Raw genomic sequence first — 16,055 nt, 5'->3', positions numbered from 1 at the left:
CGGTAGAGTTACACTCATCACTTATTCGAAATCACAAAAGTTGCATTATTTGCTCGTGCTTTAAAGCTTTGCCGGATAAACATTTCATTTGGCATTCTGTTCTGACATGATGCACTTTTTCTGAGCGCATACGCCCGAAGCTCGCGCGCACTGTCAAACAGCGCCAAACTGGATTTTTGTTGGGTCAGACCCATCTGCTAGCGATGGAAAAATATGCACAAAACAAGCCACTTTGAAATTTTGCTGTTTTCATGAATACAAAAGTTGGGTGACCCTCCCCCTAGTCTAAAAAAAGTTGGATGACTTTCCCCTCAACAAAAAATAAAAAGACATGACCCTCCCCATTTTCCTCCGGTGGTCCATTCCATAAATATCAAACGGTCCCTTATGAACCTTGATCTGAAGGAGAACACAAGACATCACCTTAGGTCAGAATTAGCTAAAAAATAGCGAACATTTTTCTTTTCTAATTTATCATCAGATCATTTCTCGGGGAGGCAGGGCTTATCCTAGGGTAGGCACTACCTCCCCCAGCCTCCCCTAGACACGCCCCTGCATCAGTGGTGGATCAGTCACACTGGAAATCAGTCTTGAATGCCTTGGGCCTGCCATTGTAGCTTCGGGGAAGGGATGTGATCACTAGAAACTCAGGTGTGGCGGCCATGTTGGCTGAGGACACTAGCGTGGCAACTATGACAGCTGGGGTCCGCAGTGGGCCAAACTCCGTGGCTGTCGGAGCTTGAGTTGAATAGCCCCCCTAAAAAATGTTAGGTGACGGCTTCTCTTCCACTTCACCCACAGTGAGCATAGTCCAAAAACTCACAAAAGTTACCTCAAGGACCATCACTGAGAAGTTGAGATTTTAATGGTTCATTGAGTCCCGTACAGAAAAATTAAATGAGTAAACTGTCAGGAAAATGAGTCAGGTAAGCCAAGTTCAAAAACTCATGGTCCTCAAGTAGCACTCACCCTGGCAAAGAAGAAGAAGCCGTACTCCTGCTAGATCCATAAATGGTCAGTCGATCTGTAATGTTGGGTCCAAAGAATGCAGGAGATGAGGCAGATCTAAGTGCAACAGTTTAATAAAAAGGCAAACATAACAACAACCAGGAAACAAAGGGATCATAGAAAACGTACACGTAGGCAGGGGTTAAAGTGGGCCACAACAGTCCGGTACAGTTTTGGACTTCCCATTTTTATGTTTAAATTTACATTGTGAAAAACAAGGTTGTGTTCCATATTGTGGTGTTCAGCAATTTTAACATAGTATCGTCATCATATCAGTGTAGATGTAGATGGGCTAAAATAAAACCATTAAAATATCAAGTAAATAAGTATTGTGATACTTGGTGCCACAGTGACACTCTTAAAAAAAGTATTGCTATACCACAATACTCAAAATGTCCCACGGTGAGTCATTTTTCCCTGTTGCACCTACACAAAATTTGAGGGTTCCCCCACCCGCCAAATCCCACTTTAACCACTGCACGTAGGGAACATTAAACATTGGCCGTATCTCAAAATGCGTTCTTGTCTGTACTTGTCTTCTTCTAGACTTGCAAAACATCATCAGTTGCTGCCCAAGTACTGTTCCAATTCAAAGTTCACATCTAGCCAAGTACAGTTAAAATCCCCAGATGTGTTCTTAATCCGCCCCTTTTATTGAGGATGCATCAAGAGGTGACTTGTGCGGACTTGAGACAGCCAGGTATCCCAGAATGCATCTCGCACCAACCAGCAAGCGTCAATAGCGGAAGAGAAAAAAATACTACTGTTATTGTATCACGAAATGTAGTTTTAAGAGTTTTTCAGGTGATAATGTAGTTGTTTATAGCTCAAATTTGTGGTTTCTTTATAAAGTTAGCTCCTATATGATCTGACGTTTTCGGAGTTGTGAAATCCAGACAATCAGTGGGCGCTCAGCGCTTATGTACCCTGCCGAGAACAGCCTTACCTCAGCTAGTCCTTATGACGTTCGCCGCTGGCTCTGATGTCCCTGTAGTGGTTAAACATGAGATATAATTTGTCTTGTGTATATCTAATGGGAGGTCTTTGGTCTCATGAATCTATCATTTGTTCCCTGGCTAATCATTTTGGCTGAGGGCAAAGTGAAGTTTCTTTATAGCCTATATTTAGACTATTTAACTTTACCGTTGTAGAGCATTGACTTTGTATGTTTGACTGAATTGTTTGCTTTATTTCCTATTGTATAGCTTCATATACCTTTCACTTATACTTTTATAATGGCTATTATTGATCATTAAACTGAAAATTAATTTAACAAAAAGAGACAGGGTTGTTTTTTATGTCATATTTAATTTTATTACAGTGAAGATAATCAGAGTACATAATATTGCCTGAACCACATATTAATATGTTTATTTTTTAAATGTAAATGAAAAGAGGTAGGGTTGTGTTTTATGTTTTGTTTTGCTATAAATACATGCTGTGAACATAAACAATGTACAAGTTTTTGCCTGAACCACATTTGGGTGTCTATTATGCTCAAGAATGTAATTTTTATTTTAAGACTTGGTATTGAGAAACGCCTATTGACTGACAAAGCACAAGAGAAACACTATATATACACAGTGGCAAACAAGCTTAAGATAACAAATTAACAAGACACACCTGGGGAGACTAATCAATAGGGAACCACTACAAAGGACTACAACATGGCACACAGAACAGGAAGTAACATAAAAGTCCAACCAAGACTAAGGGAACATAATGGCATTCAGACAGCCCACACAACGCCTCTACACCTTACTTCTGATTTCTCTCAACATGGGGACAGGAGTACTGTCAATAAATGGGAAAACAAATTAACTTGTGTTACTTATGTGAAAAATAACTCAGATTTGTTATTTTTTGTACATTTAAAAGAAATGGACTACATTAGTTACTTAGTAGAAAAGGTAATCTGATGTAACTAACACTAATACTGTAGATGGCATGGACATTATGTTTTGTACATGGATTTATTTTGTTACCCAAATTTACTGAAATGTTCTGACTCCCTATAACATGGATTGAAAAAAATGTGAGATAATGTGAAGATTATATTTGAGTTCACTCACAAAAACACTGAAATATATATTTTTTCTCTCACCTCATATTATTTCCAACACAAATTTTTGGCAAACAAACAGAAAGTTTCTAGAGGGAACGTAAAAGTTTTGTAATAGCCCATATATTTTACTCCCATCTCATCTCATCTCATCTCATCTTTTTCATTTTTTTACCATCAATATGTCCCTTTAAGGGGCTCCTGAGTATGGTATGATTCCCAACAACACCTGACCCCATCCCAACTGCATTTTTATGCATTTAGGCAAAGGCACTTATATAACGACTCCAACAAAAGCCTTCTGAATTTCACTGACTAAACAAAAATATTTCATTAGGTTCCTATCAAATGTGCCCTGATGCTGATTATATCTAACAAAGTCTTTTTTTAAAGATTTTTATTTGTTTTTACAAACTGATGCGAGAGGCAGGTGTTCAAAAACAGGACGTTCACTCCTCACAAACGCTGATAAAAGTGCACAGGTCCAGTCCTGCACGCTCTTTCTCTATCCTGCCTCTGTTCTGAGCTCATGTGAAGCAGAGAGCTGTCACAGAGACACACATAGCCAGAGACTTCTTCTAATTCAGTTATCTAAAACGCAACTTGAATGAGTGTTTGTGAATGCTTTCTGCTGTTGTCAGGAGTGGCATGACAGGACAAGCAAACTGAATGTTTCTATGACTAATTCCTGACAGCTTCAGTGCCTCAGTACATAAGAGTGAAAATAAACTAAAACAGACTGAGCAACAATATGAAAGTGCAGCATTCCATTGAACTATATAACTTCCATCAAACTGTACAAACTATAATTGACTAATTCTATTAAAGTGCCTTTGATAATACTAATGATAGTGATGCCAAAAGAAAAGAGCTATTTAAGCCCTGTCACACTTTTCTGTTGTTGTTGAAAGGTTATGGGTGTCAATCAACTGGTTGAGTGAGTTTCTTGTGAGGGTGGAGTATAGTGAATACCAGAGGAAGGGGTTATGACAGATGTTTTAGGCCTGCTAAACGAAAGAGTTTTCACATCTTTCCATAGGGATCTAGGGATAACTCTATTACATTCATAAACTCTAGAAATAACTATGGGGTATTTAGAAGTTTATTACTGTTGAGTAGAATTCTTTGACTCAAATGTAATTTTGGCCTGTTGATATGTTACATTACTGAAATACTATGTGATATGATGTGATATGATATATCTCACAATTCTTACTTTTCTTGCAATTGTGAGTTATAAACTCGGAACTGCAAGAAATAAAGTCAGAATTGTGAGATAAAAATTCTCAGTTAGCTTTTTTATATTTTTATTTTTTGTTGCAGAAACTATTTTCTATAGATGTGATAAACATGATATTGAATTTCAGTCATTTTGTTGAGTAATTGTGTAATGAAAAATACATTTTTAATTTTTTTGATCTTTTTAAATGGTATCAGTCAAACTCCAATCAAACTCCATGTCCCCAAAATTATCCACAATTATTAGCACATTTGCTTTTATTGAAAAATATCATGTTTTCACATCCTAAAGGTTTTTTTTTTTTTTCTAAAATGGTTTAAGCAGTTTCTGAGAAATTGCAGCATTTTATATTGTTCCTGCAGTTACCAAAAACCATGCTGAAAATCAAATGACCATGAATCACATTTAAGGGATTGACATCATTTTCTACATGATTCAAACAGAAGTACTCTTAAAATCTTCACAAGAGAAGAAAAAAAAAACTTTTTCATAGGAAAATATCAATATGAATTTTTTTTTTTTTTTTACAGAATAGATAGTTCTTTATACAAAGCACAGGCATAATGTTGTGGTACAGTGGTATCTGCTGGTTGCCGAATGTTGCACTGACCTTCAACCCCAAAACAGTTTTTGAAAGGTATGGAGAAATGTGACTTAAATAAATAAAAAGATGGTAACACTATTCTGCAGTGTTTTTTTTTTTACACATTAAATAAAATAATTAAATTAAATCATTTTGAAAATAAACACACACGCACACACGCACACACACACACACACACACACACACACACACACACACACACACACACACACACACACACACACACACACACACTCACAAACAAAACCTCACTGTCTCTTTAGACCTTAACTCTTTTGAGGATCAGAAATCGAAGAAAAATGTAATCTTTAAATCAGGAAGGCTATAAAAAGAAATCTAAGTGCTTCCTGCACGCAGTTTCCAGACTAAAATTACATTTTGAAATGGAAGTCAAATGGAACTTAAAGTGAAAGACTATAAAAATTATATTAAACGCTTCCTGATTGCAGCTTCCATTTTCTGAAATGTCACTGGTGCCAGAATATATGAAACACACATTTGACAAAGATTTCTGCACACACATCTATATTATTTCCATTACAGCATTATTTTAAATGACAGACAAGAAAAGTTCAGCATGATTAGAATATTCCTCCCACTTATTATTGAATCAAGAAACATTTATGAGGCCAGAATTGTAGCAAACACTGGTTGGAAGAGCAGGAAATCCAGAGGATTAATGCACAATTAACCATTTTATTGTTTGGTCTGTAACCACATTCATTTAATTGCACTTCAGAAAGATTTGACAGTGCACATGCTGCGTCAGGAGCCAAGAGATCCTGATTATTTTGCTCTGCAAAGAGAAGTATGAGCAGAAACACACACCAAGATAAACATACACTCCTCTCCCATAAATGCAATTAACCATAAACCAAACCCTAATCTTAAACATATAGTACATGCACAGCAGTTCATTAATATTACTTAGTCCTTAAATGTATAATTACAATGTAATAAGGACATCTTAAAATAAACACCTTAATGTAACCAAACACACACACACACACACACACAAACAAAACCTCACTGTCTCATTAGACCTTAACTCTTTTGAGGATCAGAAATTGAAGAAAAATGTAATCTTTAAATCAGGAAGGATATAAAAAGAATTCTAAGTGCTTCCTGCACGCATTTTCCAGACTAAAATTAAATTTTGAAATGGAAGTCAAATGGAACTTAAAGTGAAAGACTATAAAAAATATGTTAAACACTTCCTGATTGCAGCTTCCATTTTCAGAAATGTCATTAAGAACTGTAAGACAAGAGGAACTTGAAGATGAGAAAAATCTCCAGCAGCTGCTAGTAAACAGGTCATAGATGCGATTTATAATCAATGTAGTCGGCACTGGTGCCAGAATATATGAAACACACAAACTATCATTTGCCAAAGATTTCTGCTCACATCTATATTGTTTCCATTACAGCTTTAAAGGGATACTTCACCTCTGGGAAGATGAATGTGTATTTAAAATAGGTCATTTAAGTAGAAGAAATGTGAAGAAATTTTTGAATTTGGAGCTTTCTAGACCTACCGGTAAAAGTGAGCAGTTGAAAACAACAAGGCTAGCCTACGTGATGAGTTTGCCAGGGATTTACAGATCGCCCAAAATGTGCGGGATTCGGCTTTTGCATTCTACAGTCGCCATTCATTCATCATGTTTACTGTGGCGAGCAGGACGAGGCTGACGGCCGCGGGAGAACGGCGCGAGGCCGGTGGCGTCATTACTGAGACGCGCCGGTCTCGCATCTCTCACGGAGGAGCGGGAATTTTCTTAGCAATAGTAAAACGCACATCAACCGATCACTTGTTTAGCGTTGTAAACACTACATTCAGATTCACCAATCGGAATGAATTCAGTCAGTTAGATTGAAACAAAAGGTGTGCATGTAAACAATGAATGGCGACCGCAAAAAGCAAAAGCCGAATCCCGGACATTTTGAACGATCTCGCCCGCTGGACAAGTCCGGGAAAAGGAGGATGTAACCCCTACTTACTCAGCTTTCTCCTACTATTCAGCTTTCTCCACAGAACAAGAGCCTGCTAGCTTAGCTTCCAAAGAAAGACGGCTGACACTGTGTACATTCTGTGAGTGAGATCCAACCCTCTATGGGCGGGCTGAAAACATGCGGAACAACGCCATCTACTGACTGTAGTCTTTAGCCTCTGGCCAGAAAATCCTCCGATGACTCAAAATGACGATTTTTGCGTCATCGGAGGATTTTTTCCAGACAAAAAATACATAAATCTCTTGTCTCAGGGGGATGTGAGGGTGGAAAGCATGGTAATTCGAAAATACTACAGGTTTTCTACTAATACAAAGCTTAATGCTAAATCCTGAAGTATCCCTTTAATTGAAATGACAGACAAGAAAAGTTGAGAATGAAGAAACATTTTATGAGGCCAGAATTGTAGTAAACACTGTTTGAAAGAGCAGGAAATCCAGAGGGTTAATGCACAATTAACCATTTTATTGTTTGGTCTGTAACCACATTCATTTAATTGCACTTTAGAAAGATTTGACTGTGCAGATGCTGCGTGAGGAGCCAAGAGATCCTGATTATTTTGCTCAGCAAAGAGAAGTATGAGCAGAAACACACAAAAAAATACAAACACACATTCCTCTCCCATTCAGTAAATGCCTTCCAGAGCACTTCATGGCATGGGCACCACATGTTTATTTGTCTGTTTTTGTCTACGCAGGAAAAAATAAGAAAGTGATATGGAGCTTGGAAATTGTCTCACGTATCCAGGCTTTTGACTATCAGCATAGAGTCTGGTCCACACTGGAGGTCATTCTAGCCTGCACAATACATTTAAACTAAATTACTAATAGTAATTTGTTTTTATTAACATGTTTAGATTTGATAAAATTACTGTGCAGATTTTTTCAAGAATTACTTTTTGCTGCTGATTTATACACTCACTAAGTTTAATAAAAATACATAATAATACATTTATGTAATATTTAAAGGTGTTAACTATAATCTTACACTGCAAAACGATCACTTACAAAGGATTAAATTCATCACAATTATGTAAGTATCTGGATATTTGCCGCGGGGCGAGGGCTTCGATAACCTCTCTCTTTTTTGACCATACTTGTGTTTGCATCCCTGCATTAAAAAATAGGTTTCTGTATTAGGATATAGCACAATAACAGCACAGTATTATTATAAACCGTTGTTTGCAATATCTTTCTGTTCAAAATTTTTGAATTGTACTGATTATTTTATTTTAAATTTAGAAAACAGCACAGAAAAGTGGAATAGATCCACATAAAAAAAAAATAAGAAAAAAAAAGAAAGAAATGCAAGTAAGCTTTCAATCTCTTACAATGGCCCATTTATAGTTTTTTGAGAGTGACCATTGTATGTGGTCATTTGGAGCTGTGTGAAGTTTCTTCAGTAATTCTACTTAATTAGTCATTTTACTTCTACTTCCACTAAAAAACAACATAGGTTTGGAGTAACACTTGTGAAAAAGAAGTGTGCTTAATTGTATTGAATGTGCACTTGTGGTGGTCTTCAAATCTTAAAAGTATATGTTTTTAAAAATGCATTTGCAGACAATATAATACTATTTGAGTATGTCAAATTACATTTTAAAGTACATTTTAAATATGTTTTAATTATCCTTTCCTTTATCATGCTTTAAAGAAGACACTTATTTATATGTGTTGACTAACATTCTAGAGCACATGTAAAGTACAGTACTTGATTATAATTTTAACTGTATGGGTGTTATTCGATATTACATTTAAAGTATATATATCTTAAATGTACTCAATTTACATAATTTACAATTACAAATATATTTAAATGACATACAAGTTTCATTAAAAAATTATATTAATGCTTGTCAGTGCACTTTAGAACACTTTAACCATATTTCAAAGACAATAGAAGTAACTAAGAAATTACATATAAAGATCAAGTCCTACTTAAGCGAGTCAATTTAAAAAAGCTTAACAACTTGCATTTAATGTAATTTAAACTATAAAACATTTTCATGTAATTGCAAATAACGGAATTAGTCCAAAACATAACATTCAGTTCATACTTCAGCATATTCGTTTGAAGTATATATTTCTGTAATAAGTACATATCTTAAAGTAGGCTAAAGTATATTTCTTTTTCACAAGGGGTGGGTGAGTAAACAATGACAGAATTTGCATTTTTTTTTGGTGAAACACACACATGTCTGGTTCGTTATCTTTGTGGGAACTCTCCATAGACGTAATGGTTTTTATACAGTACAAACTGTATATTCTATCCCTTTACACTAACCCTACCCCTGACCCTACCCATCACAGAAAACATTCAGAATTTTTACATTTTCAAAAAAACTGAAATGAAAACTTATATGATTTATAAGCTTGTTTCCTCACTGAGACCTCAATTCCTCAATCCCCACGGTGTCACACACACACACACACACACACACACACACACACACACACACAGAGGAATGCTTGCTCCAATGACAGTCTGTTTATTGGCCCAGAACTGAACATCACAGGGGGGATAAGACATCTGTTGTGTCAACAGTTTCCCTAATACCCAAAATCCTCAGAGACATTTGTGCAGATGTGAGAACTCAATAGTGTATGGAGACCTGAAACCCCAGTGAAATCAGAATAAATCAGAATAAATCCCTGTGATCCAGTGACCTGATATGTGAAAACTTACAGCATGATCAGGTAATTTAAACACTTTTAACATTTTAAGAAAACGTGTATTTAAATTGGTAGCATATTTGTGTTTTTTTGTGGGGGGAAAAATCAGACAAATGTACAGTTGCAATCTTATTTAGTTTATTATTTCTTGTTTGTAATAGTAACTGCATTAAACCTACTTTATGAATTCTAGTAAATTCACATTTATATGATACAGTATACATAACAGTAAATACAAGTAACATTCAATATGGTTTCTTCTTACAGAACCTGTGTCCAAATAAGCCCAACAAAACCTCTGCTCACCCTCTCATGCTCCTCACACTCATCTCACAAAGCTCCTCCACCAAGTGCAAGATTCAGTCTCTGGGTATTAATGGTTTCTGATCAACTCCATATTCCAGCAACTATACAAGTATGTTTTTAGTTGATTGTCAGAGAGCAATGTGCCACATTAGAACATCCATCTCAGAGATACAGTATGCACTCTGATATTGTGTCAAAAATAATCTGCAAATCAATTTAAACCAAAACTTTTTGGTTTTGTTTGTCAAATAATAAAGATGATGTTGTACAAGACAAAATGGGCAAAACAGTATAAAGGAAAATGTTCAGTAAGTAAACCATGGCAAATCGTGTAACTTTCTTTGAGCTTGTTGGGTTTGTGGTTTCAGGATTGGCTTATATTTAACATAAAAAATAACCAATAACAAGCCTCTGAGGCTATGGATAAAGACAAAAATAAAGCAGTTATCATACACAAAGCAAAATTATGTACATACTAAACAGAACAAAAACAACACTGACCTGATATTAATCTCAGGTATTTGTTATACAAAATGTATATTATACTTTGTAAGTGCTACAAAAAAAGAGAGATTTAAAATGAATTAAAAAGAGAAAAAATTCACATCCAGAAATGGAGAATGCCTTCATTTTAAGATACAAATTACAATATGTTTGAAGTTTTCCAAAAATGTATAGAAAACAAAACCTGTTAATCAGTATTTAATATTCAAAAATATTAATAATGTACAGTACGCAGCTGCATTGCTTTTCAAACTGAATGGACATCACAAGAATCTATGAATACTGACAATCATGCAGCTACAGAATTTTAATGTTTCATATATTCTGCATAACAAATCCAACACTTCTCCCCTCTCAAACTGACCTTCTTCCATACTTGTAAAAAAGCTCTTTGAGTCCAAATGTCTGTGCTGAAGTTAACTTCAGCTAGTGCTTCCATAACACTCCATCATAAGGCCACTGATACTGACGACATAACAACATGGAACATTGACAGATGGGCAAATCTCCACACAAACCCTGAGAAATTATAAATCCCTGGAGATTTCTTTTGAATTGATTTACTTGTCATCGAAAACAGCACTGTATCACCAACTTCAGTATTTGAACCAAATATATCAGTTGCAAACCCAAAAAGTTACATTAGATCACTTCAATTCTTGGTACAGTATCCATTAACATGTTGCTGAATCTTAAGAGTCCAACATTACAATAAACACAAAAGATATGAGTTGTTGAGTTGACCAATCAATGACCAATCCACTTTTTAAAATTCCCTGATACAGCCAGGTTTTCCATGACCGTGGGAACCCTGTATTATGCCTTCAAAAGAGCCTCGTTTAATCACCCTTGACGGTCATATCAGTCAGTGGTTAATTTTACAGGGAAGCTTGTTTCTTTGTTCTGTGTTTATGGGTGTATTTGTGTCTTGTATCTTTAACATTTTTCTATCTGGGTCACAGACTGCATGGCCAAGTGCTTTTGTCATGGTGATAACCTGAGCCAGGTAGTGACCAGTGTCTGGTTACCGCTGTAATAAAGAAAAAAGTAAAAAAGTAAAGAAGAAAAAGAAACCGCTATCATCTTTCAGCCGGACCACCAGGACGACAAAACCTCCTGCTTCTTAATTCTAGAATGTTCTCAGTCACCTGCCCAAAAAGATGCAGACATCATACAATGAACATCCTTAAGTGGTGTCTGTTTATGTCGCCATCACTTATATTATTGCTCATACTTTGAGTAAGATGTCTGACCAAACTTTGGCATAAATTATACATCAATCAAGATTTTAGACTTAGAATTTGGACTTACAGTTTTCAATTGGAGGACCCAAGCCATATCAAGACCTAGCAATCACCCACGGGCAAATAAATCTTCAGAAACTGTAAAGATCTAGTTTAGATTTGGAATAAGATTATTTATTACCAATGTTTTTAACGAAATTCAACATCCTGTCATCTGGCATCAGAAAGCATCTGATAAAGAGACAGTGTCTTCCTGTAGTTTGACCTCTCTCTGATGTTTTCTCTCTTTTTTTCCCTACCATTTCATATCTCTGCGTCACATCTGACTTAACATCTTTATGATGGTTTAACTCTTACCAAAATGGTTCCTCTCTGTTACCAAGTGGGTTGACCAAGAAATGGCCAGAGTTGCTTCAAAGACCCATAAATGTACACAATAAATGCTAGAGAATGTCACAACTCCCTACTGTCTAATCTAATTTTGTTAATGTTTGTTCAAGAACTTAGTTTGATTTTCATTTCACTCCACGGTTCCAGTAGTTCCTATGTTTAGTTCCTTTTTTCTTGGTTGTGATGAATTCCAATTAGGTTCTCATTTGTTTCTATATAGTTTCTGATTATGTTCACCTGTGTCTTGTTTAGTTGCTTTTTTATTCTATTTATATCCACCTTTTTCCTAATCAGCCTACTGCGTTTTAGATTATGGGAGGCACTTCTGTTTTGGGGAAGTTCCACTCAAAAAGACTGAAACAAATAATTTCAAATCATAAAGTTGCGCTACAAATAATCTTTATCTGTCAGTTTGACTGAACAAGCTGTGAAATTTCCTTCATGTTCTATTTTCAGATGTCAGGAGAATAACCTAACGCTTGGTATTTTAATGTGACATGGTATATCAAGAATATCTATGGCAAGAGCTCTTTTCAGTCTCTGAATTATTTTCCTTTATTTCTTTTTCTTTTATACCTTTGTATTCCTTTATAAAAAAAAAACTTTATTTATAATTCATCCCATGAATAAGTCACTGGAATGCACAAAGAATCTTTTGTTTTTCTCGCCAAATCCTTACGATTCATTCCAGGTTTGTTTTCACACGAATGCTTTAAAATAGGTTCTCCCATAATTCGTGCAAAACGTCATGGGGCGTAAGAAAAAGGTGGATAGACCTGTGTTTTCAATGTATTAGTTTGCTCCTGTGGGTTTCCAGTGTTCCTGTTCTCCTGTGTTCAAGAGTGTTTTTTGTTCTCATTTAATAAATATATAGCTAGCGTTTAGATCCTCACCTCAACTCTTCTTGCCTTCCAACCAAACCGCGACACCTAATACTACCTGGCACTAACAATAGCAAGTAGTAAATCGTGGTTTAGTTTACAATCAAATCAGCAATAAACTGACAACAATGGCATCATAAATCTAGCTTTCTTTAGCTCACATAACAGAAAAACTCTTCTAGATAAACATTTCCACAGCCTCCAAATTGAGCATTGAGATTTATCTTTTTCATTTTTCTATGACTGGTCCTTCTCCTCATACTCTCACTGGTAGTATTTAAAGCACAACTGTGTACATGAGGGGTCAAGCTCTGATGCGATATAATCAGTGGATATGGTACACTTAGCAAATGACTGAACTGGCCACATTTGACATATCATTAGCATATGCGTTATGGATGTTACATAGCAGTTTCTATACTGTATAGAGGCAGACAAATGAAATTGTAGAATGATAAAAAAAAAACTTATTAAGAGTAATTATTGGTAGGATAAAGTTGGATGTGGCGTGTAGTTTGTATATTTGCTGTATTGAAATGTGTTAATGATTTTGAATCATTTATCCTGAATATCTTCAGGAAACACATGAATATCCATGTTCAAGTCCATATGGCTTTCCTCAAATTAAAGGAACATGCAAAGAATATTTAGAGAACATTGCATTATTTGCACATAGTTTGGTCATAATCAAGGGTTTAAAGGGAAACGGCACTTGAGTTTACAGCATAAAGTTAAAGATATAGTGATACAACTTCACCAGTGATACATCAACATCGAAGTATGCTGAAGGCAATGTAAGGTGTGTATTTGGGATTTTGTGAGCGTGCGTGTTTGTTCTCTCATACGGTGGATGTAGCAGTTGGTTTGACAGTGATGCTCTGCGCAATATCCTCCCTATTGATCTTCTTCAGTGCTGTACAAAGCGTATCAATATTAGCCGAATCCTGGCTCGCCCAATGAGACAGAAGGGCCTGGATGGGCCTCTCTTCTTGCTTGAAATTAGCAATGTGTTCTTCTTTGTATCCAAGTAGCCCTGCCAGACTGCACCAATCGGTTTCCTCGTTGGCCCCTGACTCCTCCCCTTCACAGGTACAATTTAGCAGTTTCTCAACCTCCTCCCGTGTGTGTAAGGGCAAGGACAGGGCTGAACTTCCATCTATCTTGACCACTAAAACAAAGAGAATACATTTAGCCATCTGGATTAATATAGTTAAAACAAGACTACAAAGAAGCATTTCACCGTACTTGCTCTGCAACAGCAGCAGTAACATCAGCAGCATGCGTAGCAAAACTAGTCCGTCAAGGCCAAATACATAAACATTGTAATATCTATTACCATACCAAACTATCCAGCAGGGGTGTGGTGTGCAGTCCATATAAGCTATGAATGCTCTGTATTCATAAGTAATTTGAGAGAAAGAGTTCAGGGACTGGCTAATTAAAATTAACATAAGAGTCCCTTGTCATTTCAGGTGTAACATAAAGCTTACATAATAAAATGTTGGGGATACACGTGTAACTGTCCGTAAATTATTTATTTGCCAAGCGACGGTAATTTTCTGTGCCAGTTACAGAGGGATTCGGGTGAGCGGATCCACAAGAGCTTATAATATTGTTATGAATCGTCATTATTGTTTTGTGTTTTAATTGGTTTGTTGGCATGTGGGTGGTTTCAGGAGAAATAATCTGTCTATATAGACTATATATAAATATATATATATTTCCAATGTGACCCTACTGAACCCCACTACACATGAACGGGGAAACATCATGTTTGAGAGGACTATATTTGAGCATGCCCGAAATTTATAGCATCAACTTCTTTTTTCTCAAAGCTACAATAAGCACTCAAACGGACTTAACTTGTTGATACATCTATTGTTAGCATCTGCGTCGTGCTTTCAGCGGTTTGTGATGTGCAGTGGTCGCACTAATGGTTTTTCAGAGCGGTCCGGACTTGTGCAGTTTAATTCTCACACTTTAATAGTAGTTCCTAACTTAATAAAACAAGCTGTGTTACTATGAGGAATTATTACCTCAAAATGTAAATCTGTATGCAGGAGCCAGGTACTTTATCTAAATGAAAAGCATACACCTCTCTCGCTCACTTACCAGCGATTACTGTAGGTTGATGAACCCTGACCTAAAAGTTTGTACCTGTATGTGGAGGCCCCTGGCCCTCCTGCAGGCTCTGACTGTCCACTGAGATGCCGCTGTCACTGTGGAGTTTCTCTCCCTCAGGAGAAGGAGTCTGACTGGGGTTTGCACTGCACGCTCTGTTATTGGCTCCTTGCTTATTCTGCTTACAACTGTTCCACCTGAAAGACATCAAGGCAAACATCAGAAGCTTTTATTATCAAATGGCGTGTTTCCACTGAAATTACCCGGAACAATTTGTCCCAGGAACTTTTTTTTCTCATTTTCCCCCCAGACCTGTTGCTGTCTGCATTTCCATCGTGTTCTAAAGTACCGTGAACATAAGGCAAATTAGTCCGGTGACGTAGGACTGCTCACGACTGTCCAGTTCCCGCTAGTTTTCGCCCTCCGCATATAAGCTTAATAAAGCCTGAACCTCGTCGTCTGTCTATCGTCGTATTTTTTAAACTCCATTGTTGATTCGAATAGCAAACAACTTACTGCACGCACCGCAACAGACTTTTAAAAATGGTGGTTGAAATAAAATGCTGCGCGAGTCCCTCCCCGGAAAGTTCCTGGTCTTTGAAAAAGTACTACCTCGTGAGCAGGCCTTTCTGAGGGGGAAATATTTACCCAGAACTTCATTTAGACACTGGTCCCTGCGGTCGAAACACACCGAGTACCACCCCAAAGTTCCTAGTTCCTGGGGAAAGTTCCTGCGGTAGAAACGTGGCTAAAATCAGTATTCATTTCTAACCTAAAATCTGACATTTCTGCACCACTCTTCCACGTTCTGCTATTGTTCAGACAATCTAGTCCCGCCCGAACACACCCCATAGGTTGAGCCAGAAATTGAGATGTAGGACCACCCAAACAAGCAATGATTTGAAAGCACCAGGACGTTCACACCCTAAAGGAACCAAAGCGGGTCAATGTTACCCTCCAGCAGTGATTTTAGTATTTTATGACCCCTTCCTCCACAACCTCCATCTGTGTCTGCT

General features: G+C 36.8%; 1 protein-coding gene across 2 annotated transcripts in view; it reads right to left on the bottom strand.

The window, feature by feature from the left end:
• Positions 1-9,711: 9,711 nt before the first annotated feature.
• Positions 9,712-16,055, bottom strand: part of ngfrb (nerve growth factor receptor b) — a 46,041-nt gene continuing 39,697 nt past the window's right edge. Inside the window, exons 5-6 of one of the 2 annotated variants that reach the window (XM_079852283.1) lie at positions 15,076-15,236; positions 9,712-14,086 (exon numbers count right to left, since the gene is read on the bottom strand). In XM_079852283.1, coding sequence (XP_079708409.1) covers positions 13,758-14,086; positions 15,076-15,236 — 490 coding nt within the window. In that variant the 3' untranslated portion in view covers positions 9,712-13,757. The remainder of the gene's footprint in view (positions 14,087-15,075; positions 15,237-16,055) is intronic. The other variant, XM_079852284.1, reaches the window with a different exon arrangement.

Source organism: Squalius cephalus, assembly GCF_949319135.1.
Source record: "Squalius cephalus genome assembly, chromosome: 19".
Classification (NCBI taxonomy): Eukaryota; Metazoa; Chordata; class Actinopteri; order Cypriniformes; family Leuciscidae; genus Squalius; species Squalius cephalus.
The sequence above is the reverse complement of the archived record's forward strand: the minus strand, read 5'-3'. Positions and strand labels throughout refer to the sequence as shown.